Here is a 16852-nt window from a genome sequence, read left to right on the forward strand (position 1 = left end):
GCTTTTTACATTTGTAAGCTTCCAAAATTTGCCAAAATAAGCCATTCCATACTGCAAGTCTGTATATAGACTAGATGTATTTCTTGTAATTCCATTAAAGTTTCACTAAATCCTCAATACCGTCCAACTTATAACGTATTCATAATTTAATTCAAAGTTCCGTAGTATAATATCCCCATTACGTATATTCAACAAGCAATCACGTAAAGAAACCGTACAATTCAAATAAATTTGTAAATTAGGTACTTTTCACCCCTCTATATGGCAGATTTCTTGCATATTTAAAGTGTCAAGTTATCCATATTCGAACACGCGTACGATGCACAGAAGGCCGCGAGATCACAAAGACATGAATATTTGATCGGCCATTTATTATTTATGAATTCGAGAGAGCTTCGTATCTGCTTGGCCATATCTTAGGGGACATTTCCCATATCATATCACAAAACCTTTCACGATCCCACCCGCTTCCAAAAAGGATCAAACTTTTTAAAAATATACTATAAAACATAATCCTTAAACCATACGTTATAAATTTATTTCCCTACAAGAATCTTTTCCTGTTTTAACAAAAATCAATTAAATCAGGTCGCTCGAACTACTCTCCACTAAAGTAATCACCTGTCTCGATTCTCTCGTAAAATGTCTTCTATCTATTCGGCGCGAAGTGAAACATCTTTCATACCATTACGAGATAAGATTTCACTTGGGGCCAAAAATACATGCAAACGATCATAGCTTCCACGTTACGTAATAAAGAAACGAACCGTATCGTTCCCTCGACGCGGCTTCATTCCTACAAGCATCTAGTTTTCTACTTAATCCACAAAAAAAACTAACATACTCCAAAGTTACAAATCTGAGAAACTCCATCGATATCGCGGTGATCTCTGATCTTTCTTTTTCTCTTCATAAATATCATGTCATAAACAGAATTCTATTTTCGTAAAACGCCCAACTTGATATAATTTATCGCTGCTGATGTGAGAACCGATCGGGTTTAATATTTGTTGGAACCGGGGGTCGAATTGTGTAAAAAAACATGGGGTTCTGTGTTGGCGTGTTGCGAGTGTTATATGACAAGGGTTCGGTTCAGGACCCTATACAATCTGTTGCAAAATAAATTTTATCAATGATTAAACTCATATCGGACACACAACACAATTTCCTTCGCATGAGATTGGATGCCATGTGAAAACAGACGCGATAATTAAAATAATAATTAAAAAAGCAACGTGCCACTAAAATGAAAAGCAACATGACGGTGGTGCACTCCAATCGTCACGTATTTTTGCAACTGAAATTTTACAAAAAAAATTACTCAAAGAGCTTTTTGAAGCCAATGAATGCATAGAATTATAATAAAAACATGTATTGTGAAATATTTTCAATTTTCAAAAGAAGCGATAATTTTTCCACGAACGATTTCATTCTTAAAGTTTTAAGTTTTTTAATAAAATATTCACAGAGGTATTTTTGTATTTTTTCATTCCGCCTTTTTATTTGTTATTTTAGGTGCATCAGAGATATCCCTTTGAGTAATTCCATGACAAAACGATCACTTTTAAAACTCATTGTTTCTGATTTGCGTAAATTTGAGATATGTTATAGAAGGTGTAAAAATAAGTGACACGTATTTCACCGTTTTTTATTTTTTCAATGTATGTTGAAAAAAAGGGATGTACAAAATTAAGTACCTCGTAGCAAAAAGAATTTATCTAAAGAACAAATCAAGATATTGAAACGATTTTTTTTAGATAATAGATAGGTATAAATAGGTACATTACGGACGTGATAATACATGTATCCTAAAAATTTGTTAGTAAAAAATAATTTAAAAATATATTGTTTAAACAAAAAAATAAACAATTACGCAGGTTTTTAAAATTCTCAAAAAATTTATGTAAAAACTCACATTTTTACTTCAGGATCGCCTGAAAGTAGCGTTTTCTTAGAAAAATTACCAATTACCGTCACTAATAATCTGTTCTAAAAAAACACATAATTTCCAATAACTTATTAACATTTATTTTTCAAAAAATATCAATAATAAAAACAAATTCTTCGGTTGAGTAAATATTTCCCAAATATTTCACATATTACGTTTTGCTATACAGGGTGTGTCAAAATTCCCGGACCAAGGTGACATGGCATGTAAGGTAAGATACCAGGAACATGAAAAAAATGTTAAAAAAATTCAATCTGTCAAAAAAAATTTACATTTATTTTTTGAAATTTGACATTTTTTATGTCTATTTAATGATATTGATGATCTTGTATATGTTTTTTTATAATTATTTAATAAAGGTACAATAATTTTGCCAATAAAAGCCACAAATAACATTAGACAGAGTTACAATTTAGGATACAGCTTCCTTGTTTCCTCTTCTAATAGCTTATAGCAAAAAAACATGGAATATTATTTTTCCCACAGAAACAAATAGAGTCAAAGTGCAAAATTTAAACTTAATTAATTAATTAATTAATTAATGCTATGTCACGTTGGTCCGGGATTTGACACACCCTGAATAGCAAAACGTAATATGTGAAAGACTTTGCGATTCTTTAAATGATCGTTTTAGTGGAGCGAAGCTCATAAAAGGTACGCGAAATCTACATACTTTTATTCTAATATCAAAAATAAAATAAAAAAATATAGAGCGTACTCATCCTCAACGGAGAAATTTGTATTTATTATTGATATTTAAAAAAAAAAAAAATGTTAATAAGTTATTAGAAATGATGTGTTTTCTATACAACAGTTTATTAGTGACGGTAATTGATAATTTTTCTATTTAATTTCTAAGGAAACGCTACTTTCAGATGATCTAGGGGATCATGCACTATGCAGCACCCTCAAAAAAATGTTTTTTTCAGCCATTTCCGTCTTGAAACTTATGTGAAGACATAGTAAAAATATGAAAGTTTTTACATAATTTTTTTGAGAAATTTAATAAACTGCATAATTGTTTATTTTTATGTTTAAACGATTTATTTTTAAATTATTTGTTAATAACACATTTTTAGAATACATGTATTATCACGTCCGTAGTGTAGCTACTTATATCTATTATTTAAAAAAAAAACGTTTCAATATGTTGATTTGTTCTTTAGATATATTTTTTTTTGTTACAACGTACTTAATTTTGTACATCTCTGTTTTTTCAACATACATTGAAAAAATAAAAAACGGTGGAATCCGTGTCACTTATTTTTACACGTTCTATAACATATCGCAAATTTACGAAAATCATAAACAATGAGTTTTAAAAGTGATCGTTTTGGCATGGAATTACTTCTTTATTAACAACCGTCACTAAATTTTTGTCTTTAAGATGCTCACCCTCTGTTACTAATTTGTAACACACATAAGTTTGAGACACAATAAAAAATCAAGAGAAATGTATTCATTTAATTGTTCTTGTACCTTTTCTCGCAGCATGTCCCTCGTCCTGGTGGCCTGCGTCCGACTCCTGTGCAGTTCTAGTTGCAATTCGAGACATCTTTCTTGCCAATTAACATTGTTGGGATCGACGACACGACTCGGTCCAGAATCCAGCCCGTCTAGCGGTGGCATGGCCGAGGTGACGTCTCTTGGTCGACGCGGAAGAAGACGCGGCGACGACGGTGTCGAGTGGGAACTCCTCGTCAATTCCGTCAACCGCGACAAAGGATCGAAGATTTGACTCAACCGTCGCGAACTCGCGGAATCCTCAGCCATTTTTCAAACTTTGATTAACAAAACAACTCGACTTAAGTCACTTCCATTATTAAAACAAATTGAAACTTAACAAGGAAAACACTAATTTAAACAATCTAAGGTTTCTGGATGGAAGTTACGAATCACAACCGCGTATCATTTTCAGTGGGTGTTTGAAGAAAAAAGAAAACAAGTCTTGGTAATCTTTAAGTAAGAGTACTACGAAAGTCTAAACGCATACTGAGTGCAGACATCTCTAAGCTGAGAAATGCATGGCCATTGACCTTATAATAGAAGCTATAAGTTGTAAGGTCGTGTGTATGTATCTTGGATCTCTCTCTTTTACTAATAAACATTGAATCATTCATTCATTTCATCGCATATAAACACGGCGCTTGTTGAACGCACTTCTATTTAATAAATTCGATGACGTACTCATATAACAACATCGATTCAACAAATATAAACAACACTTTATAATTTTCAACACCTATATACTTATTTATGTTTGATTTTCATAAATATTTCTTCTTCGAAGACTTAATGGACGACGGCGGCTTTTATATCTGAAACAAAAAAGCAAACAGTCAAATTTATGGAACCATGTGGTGACACTTTCATTGCTGCTACCATCAGTCAGTAGCAAAAATGACAACTTGAAACCACTTCCGCAATTATCTTCCAACTCTTGAAATATTTAACAATCCAACAACTGCCAATACCTACACATGTTACATTTGATACATAATAGAATTGGTTACCGTAGGTGGTGCAGAGGAGTATAAATTGTAAACAACCGTTGTTTTGTAAAATTTTTAAAAGCTTATCTTATTACAAATAAAACCAAAAATCTTCTATATAATAAGTAGATTGGAAAAAAAAACGTTTAAAAAAAACGTATCTAACAAACAAAAATTGTTTTTAAATTTCATTTTAGAATAATACATTAATGCAAAACAATTTTCAGTGATGCTGATGTTTGGGCGGTTTCATAATTACTTTGTGTTAACACACATTTCATTTTTAGCGTTAAAACACATCGCGTGTATAGAACCCATTAAAAAGGTAACACACCAAATATATTTTCATTTTATATCAGATACTTTAATGAATTAATAAATCTCCAAAATCAAAAGTAAAATATACCATTTACTGCAGAATTATGTTAAATAACCCACAAATATGAAACATTCATAACTTGTTCATAACTAATTAAACTCGAATATTTTTAATAATATGCAATATCGCATTACTGTTCAAGTTCAAAAAGTCACGTTCAGAAAAACCATCAAACATGTTTCCCTACACTGTCATGAGGTTTTTCCGATGGCTAGTTTTTGTATGCGTTTTTCCGACATCCGAGCTGTGATAATAAACGATCCTTGATATAAGAACAAGGAAACTGACCGTAGATTTTTTGCACGAAAGGCGTAAACGTGAAAACTCGTTGTTTTGTTAGGCTTCGATAAAATGGCGAAAAGTTTACTGAAGACACTGTAATAATTTTCCGCTTCGGGGGCAATCAGGAAAATTGATTGGAATGACAGCGACATCAACAACTTTTTTCCTCCAATTTATTATCCCCTAAACGTAACAAATTCGACGTAAACAATTTTTATTATTACGTTCCATTATCATTAAACTCCAAAACAAAGTGAAGAGATGCAAAGTCGATTAAGTGACTTAACAAGTGGTGTTTTTTCTCACTTCACGTTGGTAACACACGTGTTTATTATGCTTGACACATGTGTCTATCATTTATATTCCTTCTGAAGTATTTCCTCACGACCAGCGATCCGTCTATTCTGAATTTAACGTAAAATTATGGAAAATATCAAAGCGAAGCTGAACATTTAGTATTGCAATCCCCCGAGTCTTGTACCGAGGTGCAAATACGCCAGATCAATTTCAAACTCAATATAACTTTCGTATTGATATTGGAAAATCTCAATTTCTAAAATTGTAATACTCGAAACATGTATATTTCATAACGCCTCTAACTAGTTTTCCGAAGATACGCTTCGAAATCCGATGTTTTGTTCTCGTAAAATGTTTGACAAATATATGCTAATTTTTTTTCTTTAAATTTCGTTAAACCCTCCCTCGGAAATTCAATCACTACGTAATTATTTATATCTTGTCAACATTTCCAACAAGAAAAACGACGCCCATTTACCCTAATTCAATTTAAAAATTCGTTTACTGTGATTGGATGGTTTGAGAAGATGAAGAGGGACAACATCGCAACCAGATTGACCCTATTTCCGGGTGGCCGATGCTGATCATCATCTCCGGCCTCTGATGACCTGGCCGGGCTCCAAATTACCCTTCCTCTAATGATCTATTAGGACCCAAGGGTAGACCAACTGATTCTCATGGAGACGAGATACACTCCCATCCGTTATCAAACTATTCACACAAAAACACAACAGATTGACGGAATACACCAGATAATTCAAACTCTACGTACAGAGAGCCCAACAAAACATTTATAAATTAAATATTATTCATTTTAAAGAAGAATCGAATAAGATTGTCCCTCCAATAAAAAATTCACGATTCGTTTTTTGTTAAATGTACAACTATTATTCATTACTACTAACTACTAACAGTTGAAGAAAAACGGTGTCCAGCAATGCTTTTATCTGTAACAAAATCGGATACAAAATTTAATTTGTCTCCACTTTTGCAAGAATGATGAGAGTCCATACGTCTTACGTCTTAAACTCTTGATTTGAAATACAATTTTAATTTTCAACTCAAACAGAGAAATTCTTTAAGAAATTTTCGAATTTATTCCTGCGAATATACTCTTCAAATATTTTTTCCGAAAATTTACCTATCACATCACATTTTGTAAAGGATATTCCTGAAAACATCATATTTCCCGTTTTATCGTTTTTCTGCTCACGAAATTGTCTATTGAAAGAAAATTCATGCAAAGGTGATACGTTTTCGACCCTATTTGTCACAAAATTTTATTTAAAGGGGTGTAGGCAAGGATTCTTTATTGTTCCCGAATTTATTTTGTGGATTTTGGTCAAAAAATACGATCCCACATTTCTCAGTTCCTCTCGAACATAAAAGTATGCTCCTGATCCGTTGCGATATTTTTATCAAGAATGACCCTCCGTAGGTGAAAGCTTTACAAAAGTTGTGATTATGATAAGGGGTCGTATCCTCAAATCCTGAATTTATGGCAATGGGTATGACAAAAGGGCATTTTGCATATGATACGCATTCAATAAATGTCTAGATAGGGATAGATGATATCGAACTATTTTAGGTGTCGCGGGAGATGATGAGGGTCTCACTCCGACCAAATTAAGATAACGTTTACAAGGAAGATTGCTTTCGATTTGTTTCCGAGTGGTTTTTTTTTTCTTATTAGAGTATCGCAAAGTTTTATTCCGACAGTTCTCCCCATCTGGTTTTGTTCGCGTCTGTTATCAATTCAATAATCCAAATTCTATTATGAAACATTTGCGCCGTTTTAAATTCTCGCTCGTCAACTCTCAGCATTCTCTCTCCAGAATCCCAATTTGCAGGTTTGTCCTTAAAAAAACAGTCCCCCCGGTAAATAATGTGTCCGATTACGCCTATCGCTTATCTCTTAGGTCCGTAGAGAAGGGAAAATTCACCCTCAACACTGACACCACTTGTTTATATTCGTCTTATCTCACTTCCGCTAACGGTTTCAGCGCGAATTTTAAACTTATTTCCGAGCATATTTTAACAGTTTTCTGTACTCAGGTATTTCTTGCCGGAGGGTAGATCTTTTTATGTGACGTCAGGCCACGATTTTTTATTATTCCCCCTCTTTACTTTTTTTCTAAAAAGGAACCCTTCAAGATTGAACTCGAGATTGATATCGTCGCCCTTAGCGCTCACCTTCGAGATGAACTAAAACCATTTCGCTACTAAATTCAATTAGACCTGTGATGAAAACTCTTTGGGATGTTACTATTTTTACTATCTCTTCATACTGTTTCTATAGTTAATGAAACTTGTATGCAGCTGTCTGGACTAAAAAGACGAAAACAAACAAAGATCGTATATTTAACAACTTCCGTTTATCCTCTTCAGAGAACGTTCCAAAAATAATATTGTCTCAAAAAGAACGGGTTCACGTAAAAAGAAAAGCCTTTTTTATGAAATTGATGAGAATGAGTGGAGAAGCTGCCTAGTTCTCTCAGGAGGTTTATTAAAGCTTAAGGAAATTATTATCTAGACAAAAGCTTTTTTTTAGTTTTGTCTCTGCCTCGTAGCTAGAACCGGATTAAGTTTATCAAGAGCCTAAGCATAAATAACTTCAATTACTAAACTTGGAGAAAACATTGTCTTTACCTTTAGAAATCGTTAGTAACTCTAGAAAGACCATACTGATGTTCTAAGTGTGCTATTCTTGTCCCACTTTTTGTGAAACAGAAAATAAACTCTAATTATCTTCGGTTAATTTCGATTTTTCAGACCATGCAGTAGATTCGAGAAGCGTCATTAATTTTAAGCATTAGTGTACCTCTAATACACCAATTTATTTAGCTTTTCGTTTTCCCCATAAGAAAGTTGATATTTTCCACGCCTCGGCCAAAACAAGGGTTTTAATTGACTTAAAATATCATCAACGAAAATCGCTTTAAGTTATTTACTCAAAATTACGACGTCGAAGAGAACTGGTCGTCGTTAATCTGCGAGCTTTTATTGCGAAAATAATAGCGTAAAATGCGCTCCAGAATTTTCATTAAAATTTGAGCCAAAAAATAAAAAATATGGTCAGGCTAAAACTTTGTTTATTGGCGTGTTGGTGGTGAGCAATTAAAATCAACAAGTGTAAAATTGGATTGTGTATTTTTATGTTACAAGCTGGCGATAACTAAAAGAGAAAATTTTGAGAAAAACGTTATACTAATGAAAAATAAACAAAAAGCGTAACATCTTTTAAGGTCAAATTAAAACCCTTGTGGCTATAATAAAACATTTGAAACTAAATAAAACGTATTTTATCCTTGTCTGAAGCTTTTTTCCAGATTAAATCTACCATCCGTTCTCCTCGTTTATTTTTTGCCACCCCTTTCGACCAACGCTTTTAATTTCGGTCGTAGATTTATTTCGTAACGCAAGGGCTGAGATATTTATGCATGTGGTTTATTCCGCGAACGTATTTTTAATCACCATACTTACAACGTCAAGATCGTTGAAATAGGGTGTTATTTTTTTCAGGTATTGCGAATAAAAAAAATCCATCAATTGGTCACAAGAAACCTCAAAGTGAATTATAAATTTATAAAAGAACGTTTTTTACACCCCATTTAGTAATTAAATTTAATTACGACCCGAAAGAAGTGGCTTCCTCAAAACATAAAATTGCATTTTTTCACATCTACTTTGAACCAAAACGTTTTACCGAGCCCATTTATATGCCGACAAAAAAGAAATTTCACTTATTAATCATAAAATTTCCTCTTTTTACGACTCTGTAAAAAGATGGAATTTACTTTTCGTCTGCGGTTCACAATTAGGTGCCCAGAATCTCTTTATTCCTCCAATTTATTGAATTTCGTGTTTAATTAAAAAAAATCGTTCCTCTGAAAAGATCAACAATTTCGAGCCATTGTAACACATATCGCCATATCTGGCGAAAAGCACCTCGACCCAAAAATCCCCCTTGATAACTGTAAAAATTTACATACAATATAAAGAGCGAATAGCACTTACAATCCAAGCGTTTAATCGCCGGAAAGTGTACACTCGTTTCGTAAAATTTGTCTTATTGAAAACGCACATCCTCGGCGAAAAATTGGACAAAGAAATCGAATCGAATCTGGTCGAGGAGTTTTAAACCTCTTTTCCTTTGTGATAGAGGATCGATCTGGGCCATGTTAAATTCAATATAAGCATCACACATCGGTACCATTAAAATTCGCGTGTGTTCGAAAGCGGATCGGAAGAGATGGAGGACGTTATAATGCGAACTTAACTCGGGAAGCCAATAATGACGTGAAAGGCTCACTTCAAAAAGAGAACGAGATCAGACACCCCAAACTCCCAGACTCGATGTTAAATCGAACGATGCTAAGACTTGGCTTTACATAGATCAAATGAAAAATTAGAAGAATATGATGATGGTTTACCAAAGAAAATCGGGTTATTTTTTATAAATATTTGCCATATTCGACGATAAATACAAAAAAATAAAATAAAAAATGTTATATTCCTGGCCAATAATGAAAGAAGATTTATCTCAATCGAAGATGAGCACTTTGACAATTTATGTAGCCGTAAAAGAAGACGCTTTATACCAGTGTAACATTTTTATTAAACTTTTACATTGTGCAACAAAACTTTGTTAAATAGCCCTATATAAAAGCTTACAATCCAAATAAATGACAAAAATAAGCGGTATCAAATATAAAAAAGAACGTTATAAAATATATACGACTATAATACGAGACGAAAATTAGAGACTTGAATGTTTTTAAAATGACGTAATAAACTGTATACAAAATAAAAAGAAAAACATCATCAAAAATTTACTTTTATTGTGTTGGCTGAAATACCTAGTTGCGTATTATTGCCAAAGTTTCGTTCAAAACATTAAATCGTGTTACAGCTGGTAAAAAATAGGTCCACTGTGAAAATTAAGCAACACACCTGCGGTTTTATGTTCCAAAAAATATAGGTCAAAATAAATTACAAAACAACTTTAAAAACTCTACCGCACTTGTGCAAACTTTGCACAAAAAGAAATTCGTAACTATTACTTTCAAAACTCTGTCCATAATAACTAATGCATCCGAACCATCTTTTTTTGACAATCAAATTTTTAACTCTAATGAGAAAAAATATTTTAGTTGTAAATTTGATTCTCACAAAATATATATTAGCTGTGAGGAAATGACTTAATCCAGGCACCGGAATTTAAATCAACATTAAATAATCTACAAGTCTGTAATTTTCTCATCAGACCCTTTGCCACATGCCGCCCACTTTCAGAACTAAAATTAATTAATTATGTCTCAAAGCAATGAAAACGTTAGTCATACAAAATACAAATTGCTTGTGTATATTTCAATATCAAACATTACAAACTTACATACCCGTGCTTGTGTTCCGTCAAGCATTACATACACATCCTCTGCGAATGATTAAACTGAACGAAACTGTAACACACAAATTAAAACCCGTCTAATTGTAGACGGCGATATATCGAGACGGCGGGCGTATACTCTGGTGATATTTTAGGAACTCACTAATGTCTTTCCCCTTATTATTTTCCTTGCTTCCCGTTCTGATTTCAGTTAATTTTTCCAATTACCAGCTCTTAATGCAGTCATTACTAACAGTTGTTGACCATTAAACCGGAAAATTCGTCGGTGAAGACGATAAAGGATTAACAAAATTAAGAAATTAGACTGCAACGAACAAAACTTCCTGTTCGGAACCTAATGCCGACGGTGATTAACATTTCAAACTTTGGAATGGCAAAACGGAAGGAAAAATTAATTTCACGGATCGACCCCAGAGAGACGCAGATTATGAAAACTGCATCCACTAGCAAGTACTGAAACTTCTCATGTTCACTATTCGTAAAATTGAGAAAAATTGCGATTTTTCGCCTTCTCGCGAAAAGGAAAAAATCGTTTACGTAGACTTATTCTTATTAACGAAAATTTTAACTTTTTTAATGCATTTTCAGGTCTAACTTTGTACTTTATACATAAACGTGAAATGAGATTTTTTGTTTGATTGAATGATTGGAAACTCTGTACCCATGTCGCAACTCATTCATTAGTTTGATGGTGTCTCCATCCTGTCCTCCCACTATTGTTTTCCTACGGCGGCATTATTATTATTCAAACATCCCGGAATCAACAAAAAAGGAAATAGACAAATGAACAGCACATCAATATGAATGCCATGTTCGTTTTTCCAACCATACATCTGTCTGCATAACCAACAAAGTATCACCTACCTATAAAATCCAAATGGACTACATTACCGAGGGTGTACTTACTTCACACCATCCGCTTTACGAGCTATGCAAATGGTACTTTGACATCGATTTTCGGAGATATTGTGATATTATCTGCACTGTTTCAATATACCATTGTAGATATATAACGCTTGTCGCCATTTGCGATATACGAGACAGTTATTTACTGCGACGCTATTTGAATTTTACTGGAATTTAATACCAGATATTCCTGCATTGGTCGCTGACAAGCGCTTGCCAACTGGATGCAATTGCAACCGCAACTCAAACAATTTCCTACACTCGAAAATTCCAATTAAATAAATCCAGACTGAGGACAATCCGTGGCGAAAGTTTCAAAGAGATTTTGTGGATGATGACGATTAAAATTCCACCCTTGCAGGCGAACTGATTCAATATTAAGTTTGATAAATTCACGCCGTTGTATTCTGATAAAGCTGCAATGTATAGGTATTGTTTCGGGTGGAAACAAAAGGTCTTTTCACACGAATTGCTAAGTTGTGTAGAGTCGTAGTAAAATGCGTCCTGGAGGACGTTATAATCCATCACTATAAAACGAAATTGTGACATTGATCAAGTTTTCGAGGTGTTTCAACACTTAATGCTCATGTACTAATTTTATGTGAGTGTTTCTCGGATTATCAAAGCAAATACAGTTCCGCATTTAAATGTTGCATATTCACGGGGATTCAACGAGACGCATTTCATGCCGTTATAAATTCTTGAAATTGGACGAATACGATGTTATGGAATAATAAAACTCACTAACAAAACATTTTTAAATTCTAATATAAAACATAATGACGATAGTTTAGTACCCTTTATTCGTTTCATAAAAATTTATTATTCACATTGCTCATAAAGAAAACTACAAAGAGACACTTCACTCCTCATTACCCTATTTCTACACAAAGTAACTACGGGTAGCATCTAAATTACGTCACGCAAAAGCTGACCTTATTAATAACCATTAAGTCGACATTTTATTAAATATTAACATCGTTCTCTCGAGAGGCTCCTATCATTAAGTCAAATGTAATTCGTTATTAATCGATCAAGTGAAAAAATTATCAATCAATTTTATCCAAGTTATTTTATTTGTGACACACCCGATAGTATGTATAATCTTTCACCACAAACAAAAATCCGCTTTTATTGCGAAACCTATTACAAGTGAACATTCCACAAATTATCGCTACCAAGAATAATATGTAAATAATTTTTGCACGTACACAATTAATAAAGATAAAGGAAGTCATTTATTAATGAATGACTCCTTAAAGTTACAATCGAAAAAACAATATTGAAACGAGCAGAAGTAATTAGAAACCCATTGATGAAGTACACTCATTAAAATGTCATTTCGTCCTACTTTCTACACGAAAAACGGTACCACACATATTTAGAAAAAAATACCCCGATTTTATCCAACGCACATTATTTAAATTCGAAAATTATGTTTCCCGGTGGGTGGAAAAACTTGAGTATATTATTTGTAAATTAGCAGACATGTGTGACCTTTAAGTCTATACACATATGTTCCATGTGCTATTAATTTTGCCGAGTACAATAAAAATAATTGGCTTAACAATATAGAAAATCAAAAGGTAATTATTGGAGAATTATTACGTAATTTATTGTGAGATTACAGCCCATATTTACAAGTCGACTTAACCTTGCTCACAGACAATCAATTGCTGTAATTCAGTTTTTAATAAATCAAAAAAATTAACTTTTATTAATATCTTAAAGCATGTCACCTCCGGTGACCACATAAATCAGCCAATTAACTATGATTTCTCTCAAAAAAATTATGTATGTATAAATTATGTAACTTCACTGATTAAAAAAATGAAGAGCATTCAAGCAAAACTAAATTCGAACTCACATAATTATAATTTACGTCAATGCAGCTGTAATCAAAAGTGCAGTAGTAAAAAAAATATATTTCTTAAAAAAACAGGATAATTTATAGTTAAAAACAAGTTAAAGTAAAATTCAGTATATGAAAAATAATGTCAAATATTTCCCCAATTTCCCAAAAAACAACTAAAGTTTTTTGTTGCAGTTTAGACCAACTAAAAAATTCAAATTTCCACTTTTTACCAAATTTTAAATTTATTAACTCAAAAGCAACAGTTCTTTGATTTAAAAAATATTAATAAAATAATGGGAAAAACGGTTATAAACTGAAATGAAATTTCAACAGTGAAAAGACAAAACTTTATAAAAAAAATACCCTTATCGAATCATATAATTATAGGTGTACTAAATTACTATAAAATTACTAACTTTTTTTTTCAAAAACTGTTCAAATAGAAGTTAAAATTATCCTACTTTTGTACAATTTTTTTTTAAATACTAGGTATTTTCTATACTTTTCGGTGACAGCCCGTTCTCAGGAAGTGATTGCACACACTTCAGATTAGTCGATGTTTTTCATTCGAGGTCCTTGAAAATCGATGTTCGCAACGTGAAATTAGTGTCAAATGTGTAAGTTTAACCATTATGAGAAATTTCAAAGTCGTTAAATGGCAAGTAGAGCAATTAGCCTCAATAATTGAAGAAAAACTTTTCGAATAAGTTAAAAGGCTTTTAACTACAATAAAAATGAAATCGACGTAACTTTTCCATTACTATTCATTCACATGAATGCAAAAGACTGCAGAAGATTTCTTTAAACTTGTGACTGCATTAAGTTTAATTATCCCCCCGTTAGACTGCGAATCCCTGCACAGGAAATTAAGCTATTTAATAAGATTGCATTTAAATTGCTACTTTCCTATAAAGACAAATCATATGTAAATGAAGGTTTGTTGTCCACAGATGACCGACTTCATCTCTGCCATATGAAATACGTGAGTGGCAAAAGAAAAAATATGGATAGTTTAGATTCGGGGAAAGAAAAAAGGCGTACGTATAAGGAGTCTACTGTCGTAAAGACAAATGATTGCCAAATAAAAGAAAATAAAACCAGTGAACTAGAAACGAATGGAATTAGAGATAAAGGAAAAAAGATCCGGGGAAACAAAAGGAATAAGATGTGTGAGCAAATAAATCGAGCCATTATTTAGGGAAATAGATACGTTTGCAAACGACATCCCATTTCTGTTGTAAGATAACTTTTTCCCTGTATCAAATAAATTACGTTTAAGTCAGCTGTTGAGAATTCCGACAGGCGGATGTGACCTTTATTGTTTATCCACGAACGAGTGCACAAAGGCGGCTGTGACCACCAAGGACAATACCGGCATATTCATTACTGATCATTTTCACTCAGCCTTAATTAAATTTAAATAAAATCCCACACTTGCAAATGTAGGTCAGATATAACCTACAACGATTCTGCGGTTACTCAGTCGCACTGGACGTGAAAATCAATCAAAGACCGGGCAAAAATACAAAACAATCCTACATTAAAAAAACATTTTTACAGCTGACTTTATAAACAATCTTAAAATTTAATTAAGGAACTTACCGATAATGAGCTTTTTTATATAGAAATTAAACTTTAAAGTTGCAAATATCATAGAAAACAGTCAACACAACACAAATATGTAACACAAACACTTTTTCACATTGTTATCAGTTTAAAATTTTAGATTTTCTTGGAAAACTTTACACCACCCTACACACTGACTTCCATGCTGATTTTCAAACTAAAACACGCGCATGCGCCAACATCAGCTGCGATGGATATGGAACTTTTTCCATACTTACCACAAACCATAAATCGCAAAAAACATAACCGGTATTGCCACTTGAGCCGGCAAGACCTAATTCGCATAATTCACCCAACAAAAAATCCGTAATTTAAATAAGTTTTTATTTTGGCCAATTGCACTGCCATACAAAACAATCAAAAAAGGTGTTAAGAACAAAAGTTAACAAATCGTTAGAGAACTAAACGTAAGAAAGCTTACATCTAATACAGCAATAGTAAAAAAGTAACTTAAATGTTCAAAAGTGAAAGAAAAAACGAACAAACGTTAAAAAAGTGTGAGCAATGTCTTCCTTACACTCTATTTTAATTACGATTTTTAAAGTATATATGAAAAAAGTTTATAAATTACTTAAAGCTCTATTGCAGAAAAAAACTGGTCTGTGTATAACACTATTTCGTTACAGTATTTCCTCTCCTCACGATAAAAAAATAAAGGTTAGGAACACAATTTCTTAATACAAATCATTCCTTTCAAATTATCAGTCTTGGAGAATAATCACTTGGAAGAAAAACCTAACTTAAATATTATCTAGATCCATATTATTCAAATCAGCCTCCATAGCCATCTTATTTTGATCAGGAGCCTCTTCTTCGTTATTATTTTCACTCTCTACGTTTTCTAAGGGAATCAAACGACGTGGGGGTGTCCATAATACCAAAGCTGTACAAGGTCGTTGAATTTTAGACAACAGAGATTGGGGAAGAATAGAATCACTTTGCAATTTCCTCATTTCTTCACACATATACAAACGCCGTGTTCTATCTCCATCTGATTCCTTTGACGACGTCGCTGTTTCCGAACTTATGTGCAAACGAGACATATGTTCTGCCATTTTCTCTTCTGTGATATGTTGCTTGCATGGCTGTAACCTAAACCAATTTGTGAAAAATGTGTTAAGTTTAATTTTGATGAATACTTACGGTGGAGACTCAGTTTTCCTCTTGCAACGCACTGTGGAAAACGAATGGTGTACCGACACATTATTTTCTATGGGAGTGCTAGGGGGAAAAGGAAACTGTGCTGGATGTGGGGCTTGTGAGGAACAAAACGAGAAATGTCCTATACTTGAGGGTACTTGTTGATAAATTAAAGATGGGTTAAATTGTCCCTGGGGAATCACTGAGGCTGCTGAAGGCCCGAATGGTATTCGACTCCAGTCTATGGGTTGCACGTTTAGAGACGGGTATGGTTCGAAACCGAAAACTGATGGGTGGTTTTCTTGGTTAGGGTCTCCTGTCATATTATTCATACATGCAACCACTACCTTATACACTATATTCGGAAAAAATGCACTAGATTAAAAATACGTAAAAACACTTTGAATAATTGTTTATTTTTTGTTTCAAGCGATCACAATGCTCCAATCTGAGTCGACGCAACTGATGCAACTATTGGATCAGCTGTTTGACATTTGGCCTCATGCGGTCGGTTACA

The 16852-nt window shown here is 33.1% G+C and overlaps 2 protein-coding genes across 7 annotated transcripts in view; both read right to left on the reverse strand.

Moving 5' to 3' along the window:
• LOC123005371 (uncharacterized protein CG43867) overlaps nucleotides 1-15333 on the reverse strand; it is an 82731-nt gene extending 67398 nt beyond the window's left edge. For all 6 annotated transcript variants that reach the window (XM_044399086.1, XM_044399084.1, XM_044399088.1 and 3 more), the window contains exons 1-2: nucleotides 15172-15333; nucleotides 3428-4266 (exon numbers count right to left, since the gene is read on the reverse strand). In XM_044399086.1, the coding sequence (XP_044255021.1) occupies nucleotides 3428-3721 (294 nt within the window). In that variant the 5' untranslated portion in view covers nucleotides 3722-4266; nucleotides 15172-15333. The remainder of the gene's footprint in view (nucleotides 1-3427; nucleotides 4267-15171) is intronic.
• A 182-nt stretch (nucleotides 15334-15515) lies between these two features.
• LOC123004724 lies at nucleotides 15516-16817 on the reverse strand. The gene is made up of 2 exons (XM_044398126.1): nucleotides 16339-16817; nucleotides 15516-16287 (listed from the first exon to the last, which is right to left on the reverse strand). Exons 1-2 carry the CDS (start codon nucleotides 16665-16667, stop codon nucleotides 15936-15938), a joined length of 681 nt encoding a protein of 226 aa, XP_044254061.1. The 5' UTR covers nucleotides 16668-16817; the 3' UTR covers nucleotides 15516-15935.
• Nucleotides 16818-16852: the final 35 nt, after the last annotated feature.

This window comes from Tribolium madens, unplaced genomic scaffold (genome assembly GCF_015345945.1).
Source record: "Tribolium madens isolate multiple individuals breed KSU strain unplaced genomic scaffold, Tmad_KSU_1.1 Scaffold_20;HRSCAF=117;Tcas5.2_LG4, whole genome shotgun sequence".
NCBI lineage: Eukaryota > Metazoa > Arthropoda > Insecta > Coleoptera > Tenebrionidae > Tribolium > Tribolium madens.